The sequence below is a fragment of the Alligator sinensis genome, unplaced genomic scaffold (genome assembly GCF_000455745.1).
Source record: "Alligator sinensis unplaced genomic scaffold, ASM45574v1 scaffold498_1, whole genome shotgun sequence".
Taxonomy (NCBI): Eukaryota; Metazoa; Chordata; order Crocodylia; family Alligatoridae; genus Alligator; species Alligator sinensis.
The window spans coordinates 1081050-1096337 of record NW_005842469.1 but is presented as its reverse complement, the minus strand read 5'-3'; the positions used below and the strand labels follow the sequence as shown (position 1 = coordinate 1096337).

At 41.4% G+C, this 15288-nt stretch overlaps 1 protein-coding gene across 1 annotated transcript in view; it reads left to right on the top strand.

Moving 5' to 3' along the window:
- SLC15A5 (solute carrier family 15 member 5) overlaps positions 1–14007 on the top strand; it is a 56104-nt gene extending 42097 nt beyond the window's left edge. Inside the window, exons 7-9 of the mRNA XM_006030871.1 lie at positions 2250–2381; positions 11882–11990; positions 13860–14007. Coding sequence (XP_006030933.1) covers positions 2250–2381; positions 11882–11990; positions 13860–14007 — 389 coding nt within the window. The remainder of the gene's footprint in view (positions 1–2249; positions 2382–11881; positions 11991–13859) is intronic.
- The last annotated feature ends 1281 nt before the right edge of the window (positions 14008–15288 follow it).

Genomic DNA, 15288 nt, shown 5'->3' with positions numbered 1-15288 from the left:
AGGAATATTTTAGGTAAGTGGGATGCAATCACCTCAGCTGAATTCGGCTAGGACATATGCTTATTGCCTCTCCTCTTGGCTTAAAAAAAGGTGGGGGGGGGGGTGAGGGAGGTGGTTCCATTGAAGAGCCTAGGGTTTATCTACATTGCCTTTTCAGCATCACTGGACTTGCTATGAAGTCCACTTGCTATGAAGTCCCTGCCAACTCCCTCCTATTCCATGTGGGCTGACTTCCAGAAATTGGGCCATTTAGCTGCTGTAGAAGGGCCCTAACACATGCCAATAAGTTCGCTCAAGACGGAGTTTGAGAGAACTCTGTGGGCATGCTTAGCAGCACACTAAGGCAGATAGATGGTCTTATTTCCAGAATTTGGTATGGGTGGAGCTGGGAGCAAGTAGGGCATGCTTTTTAGAGGCACTCTGGGGCTCGACATGAAGGCAGTGTACAACACAAAAGTGTTTAGATTTAGGACATTGGCCTTATAATTTCTCAGGCTATAGTCTTCCATTATAGTACACCCTGCACTTAATTGATCTTGTCTCCCCTCTCACATGGACACCCCCTTGACTCAATTCTGCTTTCACTGTTGACTGCAGTAAAAGTGCCACTCAAAACTCAGTTTTTTAACCTAACTTCTTTGTTCAAAACCTTCATTTGCACTTGCCAATTAAAGATGGGGAGGGGGGTGATTTGAATAGTGATGAGTCATGTAGCCAAATGTGAAACTAGGATCTCCTTTTAGCAGCTATCTCATCATGAATTCTTTCCATGAAGGTTGCAGCAATCTCCACTAAGCAATAGAGATGGGACAGGCTGAAAAGGAGAGACCTTGAGCTGATAAAAATGGATACAGAAGGACCTCAAAAATACATGATTAGGGAAACTAGAGACTTTAGCCACAGATGAAGAGTGACACCAAAGAGAACAAACAGCTAGGGAAGAAATCTAGGAAACAAATTCTAATAAGGCAGAAGTCTGTAACTAACAGCAAACAATCTGGTAGATGACTTCATCTTGCTTTTCATTGTGAAAGTTAGTTTTAATTTTTTCCCCCAGTATGCATCAAAGTCCAGGAGAAAGTAAGTCCCTCTTTTAAATCTGGCTAAATCACATGAACTAACTATCTGCACCCTTGCCATAATTGAATGTTAATAATATTACAAGCTTTCAGTTTGGTTTACTTGACTAGTTTTGTAGTTATTCTAGGTTTCAGATTAAAGGTACAACTACTTAAACATTGTAAAAACAAAAAATACAAGGCAGATGATCAGCTACCTACCAGCGGGCAGTGACTGCCTGTTAAAGCAACTTTTGGATTGGAAAGAATTCAGGTCACTGTTAGCCAAGATTTGCATTTGCATCAGACACACGGGTATTTCTAACACTTCCAGTGCTCCTGGGAAGAGCTACTCTTGTGTATGCCCTGACCACCCACTCCTGCCCATATGTACCAATCCCAGAAATGAGTGTGTAAAGCTGTTCTGGGGGTGCTACCCACTGCTATTATCACATCCATGGTTTTGAACTTTTTTACTTTCTCCTGCCTCTGATCACTGTGCTAGGAGCATCAGGGTGAGCATTAAAACCCACAGTACCATTTCTGAGAGGCTGGAGGATCAGTGTTTACATTAGGGGTTTTGGGGATGTGAGTAAGGGAAAATTGAAAAAAAAAAAAACCCAAAGAGGCATCTTTGCCCATCATCACTGGGAACATTAATGAAGTTGGAAGACATTTAGAAATTGTTAATATATCACACACATTCAAACACCATTCCAAACACTAATCATAAGAGCCTTATCTACACTAGCGCTCCCATTATTGCTAATGCTAATAGAGCTGGATTGCTGCTGGAGCCAACAAAACCCTACTGTAGACATGTTTCACTGTGCCTGTTTCCTGTGGCACTTACTTACCATGTGAGGTTTTAGACTAAGCTGTAAGATATTGAAATGGTTGGATGGAAAGTGCTATATACATGGAAAGTATTATTCTTATGAGGTGACTGATTCGGGGCGCTATAATGTTCAGTTAAAGTAGCCTTAAGTTAACTCAATGCCCCACTGAAGGGGTACATTCTAATAAGTACAGCTGCTTTCCAGAGTAAGCAGGTTGCAAAGTATATATTAATATGGTGAATGTAGGATTGGGTTTTTGTCTTTCCCAAGTAATTTCATTTCTATTTTACCTTTCTTCTGGCCACCCAGTGACGTTATTAACTTGTACAACTTGTAACTGTCTTTTGCAAAGGTTCCCTGCTGTCATTCAGGCTTGTGCCAGATGGAATTCGAGGGATCTCCATGCATTTTTTGACCCTCTTCAATGGAGCTGGCTGTTTTATGGGAGCTTTCATTGTTCAGACAGCACATGCAGGCTCTCAAGGTAAGGAATGTGCTTGTGCTGTGTGCTTCTGAACACAGTTGTCTAATCCTATTGACTATTGATTTGGGGAAGCATGTAACAGCATACGAGTAGCTGCCAAAGTTTTATTGATTTGCTTTCACAATTAAGATAGAATTAAGATAGGAAATAGACTTGCAGCTGTATTCATCAAATTTTAATGAGTCATCTTACTTTTGATAGGTGGAGTAATTAGAAAATGCCATCTTGCAAGGAGCCCCATGCATTCTTTTCTGAAATCATGAAAAATAAATTGGCCATCAAGCATCCTTTACCCACTAGAATTCGCAGCACACACATACACCCACCATCCATGTATACTTAGGAATAATTTAAATAGCTATGAAAATGTGTTCAGTATTTTAGAAGAGGTTCAGAAGGAAACATGGAAGATACATTTCTCAAATATGTATTTCCCTACCTCAATATAGGCTTGAGGGCAAGGAAAAACAGGTTAGCCTGACATTTTTCAGTGCTGGTGAGGGGATTTAGCCACAGAATCCCAGATCCTTAGGGATTCTGATTCTCACTGATAGCAGTAAAACTTAGGAACCTAAAAACCTTTGATTTCAGCCATAGAGCCTCTAAAATTAATACAATAACTCTTAACAAAATGCTGCAAGCCTACATTGTGCCACCTTTAGTCAAAAATAGAACTTCACTCTGCAGGTATTTTTGTTGACTGCAATTGGAGGTGTTTCATTTTTCATACACAACTCCTACCCAATATACCAATATTTTGCAACAAGATATTTTCCCAGAATTTCCATCCCATTCAGAAAAGTACAAAAATTCCCAGAGAAGCCATTCTCATTGTGTTTTTGACCCAGTTTTGCAGATTGAACCAATATTTATTGTTAGTCTGAACTGCTGGATATTTGTCTGAGGTAGGACATGTTGCAGGGGGAATTTAGCAGGTAATTTTATTTTATTTTTTTCCTTTTTACCTGATGAGCTGTTATTGGATGCAGTTCAGTATGTAGGAGTTTTGTTTTATGTGTATATTTAAAAAAAATGGGAGTGCCTTAGAAGCTAGGTGCTCCTCTGTTTATACCTACAAAATACATGGTTACTGTGTTTGAAACAGTAAGTTCCCCACACTGCTTCATTTTCACGAACGTGGTCATTACCACCTTACACAAAATTACTCTTTGTTTACATTTTGCTGCTGCTGAATCTAATCAAAATAAACCTGTAATTAAAATAGATGCAAATTTTCAGAGCTGTATTAGGTTTAAGTTGCATTTCTTATAGACTTCATCTGGCAGACAATGAAACCAAAAAGTGTATAGCAGTGAAAATGTGTGTCAGGAAATATTAGTCCAGAGGTGGGCAAATATTTTGGCCAGAGGGCCACTTGGGCGTCAGTATCTTCTCCTCCCATTCCTCCCCCCCCACGCAACAGCTCACCAAAACTCCCTAAGTGATTCCCATGCATGGCCAGGGGGTTGAGATGGGGCTACAGGTGGGAAGGGAGCAGCATCTGGGAATGGGATGGGCAAGTGGGACTGGGACTGGGATCATAGCGTAGTAGCAGTGCAGGGCTGGGGCCCAGGGAAGAGCCATGATCTGCTCCTTGCTTACCCCTGTAATGGTTTCACAGGCAGGGGTGTGCAGGGAGCGGATCACAGCTCTGACCCAGACCACAGCCTCGTGCTGTCCTCACCCAGCAATCCTGGGGTCCCAATGGAGACTGGCCAAGACCTGTACGGGCAGGGCACATGACTGGGGGGACAAAATAAGGCTGCAGGCAGGTGGGGAGGCACTTCCAGGAGCAGGGAGGGCCCTACCTGGGATAGGGATCACTGAGCAGTGACAGCGAAGGGCTGGGGTCAAAGGCAGAATCATGATCCACTCCCTGTACGCCCCTGCCTGTTTTTCATTCATGGATCTGTTCCGTGGCCGGGGCTGAGATCTTGCAGTGGTGACCACATGGTCCACAGCTGGGACGTAGCCACAATCCACTGCCTGCATGGTCCTGCCCAAGGCATGTGGGCAGTGGATCACAGCTGTGCCCCTGTTTCGGTCCACACTGTCACCACTGCAAGATTCCAGCCCTGGAGCAGCTCCCTGCCCTGCCTGCCCCTGGCTTAGTCACTTAAGTTTTTCATTTTTATAGGAGTTACATGGCTAAATCCCCTAGCTACCTTTGAAAAATCTCGATCCATGTTTTTGCCTCCATCATGGAAATTATCATTCCCATGAGTGAATGACGCACAGCTACTCCAAATGACTCCTCCACAAGGATAACTGTGTTTCTCAGAAGTGGGTCAGTTACAGTTTGCTCTCAAAAGTGTGATTACTCAGAGATGAATTCTTATCCAAACTTTGATTATGAGAAACCATGGTGAGAAATTAAGGGAAAATCTCCTCAATGGAATCCTGTTGTCCTTATCAGATATAAGACTTCCTTCATCTTCATGTGAGTGAGGTATTCCCAGTGCCTCAGGATTTCATTCTAAAATGAGTTTCATTGGAAGCTCTTCTACTGCATCCTCTGTTCATCAACACCAGTTTGCCTATTTCCAGTGGCCACTGCTGGAAGGATGCATTAACATTTACCTTATCTTTAAAATGTTGAATCTCTTGTCACTACATATTTAACTGGGCACAGAAATGCTCCAGTATTTTCTCCTCACTTCAGCCAAATTTTGATGATGATCACCCATGAAATGGGCTAGGCTTGTTTATAAAATGTGCAGACCTTTTGAGCTGAGTATAGAGTAATACTAGAAGATAGGGTTTTGCCTGGTTTCAGAGGGAATGCTTTCAAAACATATGTTGCAGTTCCGTCATTGTTGTGCTGCTCTTTCTAGTAATAATGAAAACAAGGTCCCTTTTTCCAATCTATTTCATTTCATCTGCATGATTAGACTGGTTGTACTAGGCCTTATACTCTGATGTAGTTCTTGGTCACTTTCCTTTGTGCTCATATTAATAAGTAACATAAGAAAAGTAGTCCTCTTTCCTTAAAAAAACCCAAACAAACAAAAAACCCTCTCCCCCATCCAAAAAAACCCTTCAAAAACTTCCAAATCTCTGCCAGTGTGGCCTCTGCTGTTAACAGCAATTCAGCCAGTGTCAGTTCACCAACATTGATGCCAGCCATGCCTCCCTCCCTCAGAATTTTAAGCAATATTTTTAAGGCAATCTACAGAAGTTTGTAAAACAACCAGTAGATGAACAAGGCCTGGGATTTGGGGAAAACACAATAGCTTGAAATAGATGTTTTTAAACCTACTTAATCAAAGAGCATTTAGATTGGGTTCTGATGATCAAACGTGTGCTCTGTTGCAATTAAGGGGTTGACATGTAAATCATGCTGTTGTAAATTGTGGCAAGGTTCATCGTAAGAATGTTTTGCTACACAATGTGCCATAGGTCAGGATTACTGAAACCTAAACCTAAATTATTTTGGGGTCCCCTCATCCCTAATTTAGATGGAATCTAGACTCTTCTGAAGTCATTCAGGACATACATATTTTATCATCTTGGAGGATCTAATTATGTGAATTACACTGCTGGGCATGAAAGGTGTTGATTAAATTAGTTAAACCTTTTTGGATCATGCTTCATGTCACTAACTTACAGGATTTTATTGGCAAAGTTGATCATATATCAGTCACAGAGCGTCTAGGCTGCATTAATCATTTTTACGCATCTATGGAGGATGGTGTGAATATGATAAAATAAGACTTTTTGAAATCTGACGAGTGCAAACAGATGACGGGTGACAGTGGTATTTTCAGTACAAGCTGGGAAACTGATTTCTTTTGGATCTTTTACCTCTCCTAACATTTTAATGGAAGAGATGCAAGACAAAACCTGTCCTCCTATGCTAACCACTTCAGAATAAGTTTCTCTATAACTATTAATGTAAATATATGATGGGAGAAAAGGGTCAAAATGAAGGAAATTGGCCCAGATTTTCTTTCTGCTATAATCTTTGGTACCAATTTTCTCGCATATGGGTTCTAACTTATTGTGTGATAATAAGTACCAAAATATGAAACAGCGAAAGGATGTTTCTTGCAGTCCAGATGGCAGTGTCCACTGATGCCTATTTAATAAATAACAATAGAAAGCAGTATGTACTGGGGTTTAATACATCCTATAACAAGATGAACTGACTGATGGAGATCTGAAGCTCTTAGATTTTAAATTTCAAGGTGAAGAACTAATGCTGATGTGGTTCGTTGTTGTGTTGTTGTTTTTTCAAACTTATGGCCTTAGTAATAGGTTAGAAGTAAGTGTTCAGGATACTCACTTCACTTTACAAAAACAGCATCAACTTTTCTCTGTGCCCAAACAGACCTTCTGACTTGTGTTGGGATGGTGTTAATGTGCTCCTCTTTCTTCCTGGCCATTTTGCAGGCACAAGTATCAGGTCATCCTTGAGTTCAGGATAATCCAAGGACGAACTTATGCCTGAGTTTTGCATAGAGTAGGAAGGCAACAAGCTCTCCTGTCCAACACAGTGTTTACCTGTCTATATGCAGGGCCAGGCTCCATCTCTTCACTTTTATTTGTTTTTAAATATGGCCTCCTACCACTGTATTATCTGAACTTCCATAAATAATTCACCTAACCTAAAAGGAAACAATCCTTACAATATCAAGAGATATCTTATAATGTTTAACAGTGCGAATTACCAATTGAGAATTTTCATGTTGGAATAATCTAGGAAACCATTGAACTGTGAGGTGTGAGCCTAAAAAGCCCCTGACAGACTTTGCAATTAAGGCACAGCTAACCTGTTAATTGTACCATAAATAGTAACCCTGCCACATATTTAAGGAATTAATGGCATGACAAAATGGGAAATCAGCCATTAAAATTGTCCTCAACACACGTGTAACATTTTTATGAGAGGTTTTCATCGTGCCTTAAATTGAACATGTGGAAGAGTAGCCAGAGCTTGTTGAAGTTTTCTGGTGCAGTCCTGGGTTTGGGGCCAACAGTCAGCTGTACCAGTCTTGAGCTGGCCCCTGTGTGGTCCCAGGACTGGAGATGATGATCAGCTGATTGTTGGCTCAGCTCAGTTTGCTACAGGGGGAGTCCACGATTATAATCCCAAACTCCCACTGAACTGGCAAATAGTAGTAGTATGACTAGAATCTGATCCATGATAGGGGTCTTCAAGGGGAGGTTAGATAAGCATCTAGCTGGGGTCATCTAGACCCAGCACTCTTTCATGCCTATGCAGGGGGTCGGACTCGATGATCTATTGAGGTCCCTTCCGACCCTAACATCTATGAATCTATGATCCCAAAATTGTGCTTTCTGCCAGGTACATGTGGCATGGCAAGAGGCATGATTGTTAGAATCAGGAATCACATCCCATTGTGCTATTGAATGAACATGTGGCAGAGGCTTAATTCCCAGTGAACAAGTAACGGCAGGACAACCCCTATAACTTCTACTTTTGTTGTCAAATCTAATAGAAAAACCACAGAGTAGCTCAACATGGAAACACTGCTGGATCCAGGCATAGATGCTGTAGGCTAGGGGTAGGCAACATTTTTTGGCCAGAGTGCCAAAAAACCCACAATGTCTACCTTGGAAAGTGCCAGAGTGCCGACATGCTGGAGTCCGGAGCAGCTGTTTGCAGCCTCCCAGCTGCAGCCGGCCAACAGAGCCCGGTCTGTTGCAGCAGGGCTAGCAGCCTCCCAGCCGCCTGCTGGGAGTAGTCTGGGCTCCATGGCTGGCAGCAGCTGCTTAGAGTTCGGGCTGGCGGTGGTGTGCCAAGCAAAATGGCCTTGCGTTCCCTGCTCTGCACGCATGCCAGGGGTTGCTGACCCCTGCTGTAGGCCATCAGTGTCTAGGGTATTGGGTCACATTTTTCCTGTGCTTTATAAGACACTTGGCTTCCACTTAAAACAAAAGTATAAACTAAAAAATAAAAAAGAGCTATTAGGTTATCTAGTATTCATGGTCTAGAATAAAATCTTGAAAATATAACATGATTGTAATCCATGGAGGGATGCCTGACTTTAGACAGTGTGAAACAACATCTCTTAGCAGGTGAGCTGCCCCTTGCTACTCAATAGTTTTAGCTAGTCCCATTGCTTTGAGAGTCCTAGAGACACACAGTAGTAAATGGCTTTGGCTGGTGCAAGTGGAAAAGGAATATGCTGTAAAACTTTTAAGTTTTTTGGAAGGGGGGGGGGTGGAAAATTCAGATTTTTCTCCCAAAAAAACCCGCCCAAAAGGTCTGTTGTTTTGTTGTTGTTCTTGTTCAAACTGGACACTTTCCATGGAAAATGTTTAGTTTAAGAATTTGTTTTCATTGAAATAAAACTTAAAAACAGATTTGACTGATTCAGACTGCTGCTAGTGCTGCACTGGTACTTTTCAACCAAGAAAGCCTCCTAATACAGTAGAGAACCTCCTTTTTAGCAGCCAGAGAAAGAGAAGGAAACCTCACTTTTGCTCCCTCTTGGAGCAGAGCTGAGGCTATGATCCAGGAGCAGAGCTGTATAAAGTGAAGCCTTTTCCTGGTTTGCCTAGGGGTCCGGAGTATTTTCTTTCAGCCCTGAAGATGCAACTTTTTGTTTTTTAATCTCTAAAATCAAACCTAATTCTAGGTTGAAAAAATCTTGTCCTGTGCCTTTGTTGTGTTGATGGTGACTTGCACTATGCTCTGCATGTATCTACATGGGACAGTGTAGGCCATCTGAGATCACTCAGGTACCAGAAGCAGTCAAAACCGTATTAGCCTGGTGCTCCACCTAGGCTGGTTTACCCTGCTCCTAATGCAGATATAGCATTTCTAGTATGTAGGTTAGCCCAGATTATCTCTAACCAGTACTGGGAGCTATCTTCTGAAGGCCTCATGGGAGATCTGGGTCTGTCTGGACTTGTCTATACTGCAGCAATGGCATGTCCTGGCACTAAGGGCTCTGTTCACACCCTGTCCACCTGAGTCTGCTGGTGTTCTCCAGAGCTGGGAAGTTCACTAGTGAGGCTGCTATGGGTTCATCCCCAAGGTCTGCTTGCAGGCCAACTGAAAGCTTGAAGGCTTGAGGAGGGGCACAGCAACCACACAGATGCATTTCTGGTTCGGAGTATGTTTGCATATTCGGGTGGGCAGAGCATTTTGAGGCTCCATCATCCCCTTGGTGTCATGATACCGCTGCCATGATATAGAAATGTTCACTGTGTTAAGTGCTATCTGAGACCAAAATGGGAAAGTGGGGTGGGAGTGGGGAGAATAAGAATAAGAGTCACTTTTCTCTGGGTCTAAGTAACAGAGGAGGTTGGGACAGGGTATAGAATGGATCCACATCTCAAATCCTAGTCCAATATCCTATCTATTAGCTCATGCTGCTTGACAGTATACTTTTGCTCATAAATAGAAGGCTTTTATCTCCAGTACTAATTACATGGTGCCAGTCACCAGCACTAAAGCAATCTTGAGGTACTCAGTGTTTAGACTCTTCTTTTGGAAGCAACAGATTGTAATGCATAGAGGTAGAACAAGAGTCTTTTTTTTTTTTTTTTAATAATTCAGTAGTATTTTAAGTGGATATTTTCTGTTCAGAATCCATTGTAAACTGAGTTCCATTATGCAACTCCTGCTGCTCATATAGTTAGACCAGCAGATGTAAATAATCTAACAGACAGTGTGAACTCTGCTTTGACAAGCTGTAGTACAGAACCCCATGCTTACTTTCCCTTTCATCAGATACACAGTCTCTCTTCTTGAGTTCTATCGGCCACTGGGGGATGTAAAATGAAAAACTGCCTGATTGTGAATTATGACAGTAAAAGTTTATAAGCCACTAAAATGAAGTTATAGTACCTAGGAGCTCAGTCAACTGACAATGTTAAATGATACATTTTAAAGCTAGTTCTGAGATAATGCTCTGAAGAGAACCACACATGCTGAGGTGAGGTGGTGCTGTTCCGTGACAGACACAGGCATCACTCTGTGAACCAAAGTCTGGGGGAGAAATCACAGAAAACTGCTCTACTGATTACAGTTGCTCCCTATTGATCCAGAGAGATCGAAGAGTGACTGCTTATTTGGAGAGTGAGGAATTTACTACCCTTAGGCACGAATGAAAGTGTATGAGAATGAAAGAGAAAAGCATGGATCCTTTTTCTTTTTATTCTTTTCACTGGCCACTCTCCTGAGCTGTACAGTTGTTTCCTCTCTTTTCTCTTTCTAATTAGACTAAGCAGCTCTTGCAAACCACCCTAGAATGCCAATAGATACTAAGGTCAATTAAGGCCATTAGGCTCCTACAGTAGAGCAATAAAAGGAAAGGTTATTTCTCCTTCCTTCCCCCTTTCCCTTTAAGCAAAGACCTGTGGAGAGTATTTGCTTCATAAAGCTAAAGGATTTCACAGAGACTTGGGAGAGTACAGAAAGGTGCTTTTCTCCTCCTCTTGCGAATAAATAGGCTATGCTCCTAATTAGGAGGACTTGATACTGTCCTGTAGAGCTTTGTTGTGTTCTAGTTCTTCTGTCACTCCTCGTTTCATTTTGTTTTTGTGTTTGCCATGTTTGATCATCCCTTAAGGACTGAACTGCTCAAAATCCATCTTAACCGATGTCTGGCTTCCCCCTGCGCACCCTAATCTCTACAGTCGCCACATACCATAGGAAATCTATTCCTGCACTTGCGATGTACGTGATGCATCTTGTGGGAAGAGGAGAACTATTAAAATAAAGAAGTAATGAAGCTAAACACTGTGCGGGTAGGAGGGAAGACTGTGGGCTTCATGTGTGGTACTGCACTTGATGGATGGAATTTGAACTGCTGAAATGTCATTGGCACACTGTTGCCAAACTCTCAAGGGGAAGAGTGTTTGTGCTTTCAGAGCCCTGGGCAATGCATCAGGAAAGTTGCTCCAAGGTCACCTCTCTCTACTCATTCTTGAACACTTGATTGAGGTTTTATCCAATAAGGATAAAATGAAATATTGAATAGCTGCTCAATCAGTGAGCAGCATCTAGCCTGTATAGTGTACCCAATGAGGCGGGAGATCTGCAGGGGAAGAAAAACAGCATGTAAATAGGTAGTGAAAGGCTCTATGTTTCTCTATTTTGCACAACAGGTCTGAATAGAGGGACCTTCTGGAATATCATAAATTGTGAGTGCATACTATTGCAATTTTAATGAAGTTATTATATGTACAACACACACAAGAGATGATTACGAAGGATAGGGTGCTAAATGAAGCCCAGGACTCTGTATCCTGTTCCACCTCAGACCTTGGGGAAATTGTTTAGTTTGACTATGACTGGCTCCTTGTCATTAACACTGAGATAACGGATACGTTAAAGAGCGGGGGTTGCTCAAATATGGTCATAATGGAGGCCAGGTAAGTATCAACACGAGTTCCAAACAACCATCATTGTTGTGGTATCTCCTTGGTCTTACACAAGCATATTTTTCGGCAACTGTTTACATGATCTATATCTTAGCCAAGCAAAAAACTCACTTTTCTTCAAATGTCTGCTTCAACAACAGGTATTTGGTTCCCACACTTACTGCATGAAGGTAAATTGGAAAGGTTCTTCTTCTTTTTGGCTTCCTTAATGATGGTGAATACCTTGGGGTTCTGGACCATTTCACATCGGTAAGAACAAGAGAACTGATTCTTCTTTTTTAGTATGTATAGGATCTCTCATGAAAATTACAAATTAGCTTTCAGTCTGTTATCGCTTTAGTAATCATCCAGTCCTCTATCATGCAGGGATCATAGTTCAGGAGTTTTCACCTCCCCCTTGAAAAGAAGAGGCTTGACAGTAACTTGACTGAGGCAATAAGATTAAAAACTGAATAGATATAGTTTGCCCCCAGTTATGAAAGTTCTTTACGCATACCTACAACCATCCATTCCCATACCTGCAAAATGGTGCTAATGGTACTGATGTCCTATAAAAGCAGAGAATGGGAGTCCAGTGTTCACAGCCACTGGGGAGGGAGTACCTTTTGGATGAAGAGACACTGAACTGGTTGTGGGTTACTGAGCAGCCACCTTCAGTCTCCAGTATCTTGATGAAGCTTGTGGTGTAGAAGAAACAATTGATTATTTACAGGAATTCATGTAAGGAACTAAGAAATAACAATCCTACTATTGCCTGTCTGGGACCTAGCCTTGTTGCTGTCCTGCTGCCTCACCCAGATTATTTCCCCGAATCCCATGCTTCCTGGATACATAGAAGGCATTTCCCCATGAGTGGGGATGTGTTTTCCCCCGGGGACAAGTAGCAGTGGCACAACCTTGTGCCACTGCTCTTCATCCCTAGGGAATGCCCTATGCTATGTGCATTCTGGCTCAGGGCACATTGCCTCAGGTGGGATAGAGGAGGCTGGGGCAGTAGCCTTACTTGGGGTCCTGGGCCTCTGGGAGTTGCAGTTACAGCCATCTTCCAGCAAGGAGCCTGACTCCAGGGAGCCAGCCAGGCCCTGGTTTGGGGTTGTGGGTGCTGCTGCTGCATGCACCACTGCTTCTTTTAGGCGTGGGGTTTTTTTGACCTCAGAATTTGCTGGAATTAAACTCCCTCCACCCATGCTGCAAAGCAGCAGTGCAAGGAATGCCTGCATGTATGACATGTGTAGTATGTGGCACCGCAGATATCTGTGACGCTGCATACTATACATCCATGCTTGTCTGGACATACCCAGAGTGTCCAGGTGGGCTTGCTCTGTCACACAGTTGGCCATAGATTTTTTTTCCTACATTCTGCCTTCCAAAAATAGGTGAACACTTTATTTTGGGCATGCAGTTTGTGAGAAAATATGGTAATCCAATTCTGAATTAATCCCAGGAAATAATAATATCTAGTTCCTAATATAGGGCATCTATTCTGGATACGATCTCCAGTTCTAGTCACGAATAGATAATTTTCTCCTCTGCTTACCTCCGTTTTGGCCTCTCTAAAATGGGATGTTAATAAAAAAAATATAACTAGGATGGGATAATGATATTCATATTTTGTGAAAGTGTTTTGATAATGGCCTAGAAGACAGTTCCATGCAATTTCAAAAGCTTGACCTTTGAAATGAAATGTTGTTTTGAAATAAAAAATTAAACCATTTTTTAAAATTTTTTAAAATGGGTTTAAACTCCTGGGCAACAAAAGAAATGTTTCATTTTAAACTGAAATGAAACTGTAAGAGCCAGAATGATTTTGGTTTTCTGTTTTTCACTTTTTATGAGAAAATCTGGGGGAAAAATGTTTAGAGTCAATGCTAAATACATTTATTCTGTTCAGCAGCCAAGCTGTAAATAAAAAAAGTTAATGATTTTTCACAACATGGCTTTGAAAGACCCATAAGGTGTGTACAAAGGTCCTTGTCATTATCCCAATTTAACAGATAGGGAAACTGAGGGAAGGGAAGGGTAACTATTAACCAGTTGCTGAGTAAATCCTAAACAGTCTCATTTTATTTATTCCCACCCCCATCCTCTATTCCCTCCCTTATCTCCCATTCACCACAGGTACAGCAATCTACATCAAGAATATGCCAAAGGGTTCAGAGGAAGTAGTCTGCAAGAGAAACTTCTGCAGCATGAAAATAAACTCAAATTTTATGACAGTGTCCTAGAAACTACTTCTACTTTGTCTCCTATGGAGACATTCCTGTAATATTTTTACCCTTAAATGGAAGACTTAGTATTAGGGTGCTCTTCTGTAGTAAGGTATCTGGCATTTTTTTAAAATGAAACTGCCTATGTATTTGATGTACCTGAGCAGTACTGCTGATTTGTTATATTATGTTTTTACCAGGTATTACAGATAAGCACAACTGCTGGGGCTTTATCCTATAATTGTTATGTTGGTGTAACTCCCATTGTAGCCAATGAGAGTTTCATGAGAAGAGTGGCTGTAGGATAAAACTTTTTAATTAGTAAAGGGTTATGTAATAATGTGTTAACATGTGTTTGTATTCAGCAATAGCTTGAACTGAATAAAGTAACATATCAAATTGTTTAGCAAATTACTGAGCAACATGACTAAATGATTTTAAAAAAAAATCTTGTTAGGAGTCAGTGCTCCTGATGCTGGTTTGAATTGGCAATCAAGAGATCTGTTATTGGCCCATTGAATGACTATGAGCAAATCACTTTCTCTCTCTTTATCTCAGTTCTCCCACCTGCAAAAATGGGGAATAATGGTACTGATGTCCTCTGAAAAATCACTTCGGGCATGTCTACACATGTGCTTTAAAGTGTGGTAGCCTATTCTACTGCACATTAAAGCAGTGCATAAAATGTGCTATTATGCTAATATGCAGTAGAATAGGCTCCTGTGCATTAAGCATCACCTAAAGCTTGCGCTTGCACTACTGCACATTAGGGCAGCATAATGTGCTTTAATTTAGTACCTCACATTGGATGTACTAAATTTAATGCACATTAGGAAAAGTGCATTAATGTACATACAGACATGCCCAATTTGAGATCTACTGCAGAAGTGCTACATAAGAGTTAAGCAGAACTACAGTTAATGAAATAACCTCAAAATACCTCCCTAATCAAATATATATACTAGAAGCACTCCAGATAGCATTTTTGGGGCACAACAGTTATTTAACAACCCCCTAAAAATCTATGAAAAAAAATGTGGAGTAGTTTTTTAACATAAGCAAGCTATACTGAAATGAAGTCACTGAGGATATATAGATAAGGAGATAACAGCCAACCTTGTAATTTGACAAATAACATTGGGATTATTAAGCATTCCCATGTTAGAAATATAATGGGACACCTTAAGTAGCTTCAAACCTTTTTCAAATCTCATGGAGACCATTCAAATGCCTGATTTTCTTTCCCCCAAATACCATGTTCTAAAGTTGCTAAGAAGAAATGGCATGCTACATTCTGAAAATCAGTTGGTTCCTCGCATCCAAGTACAGCTCAGGACTGG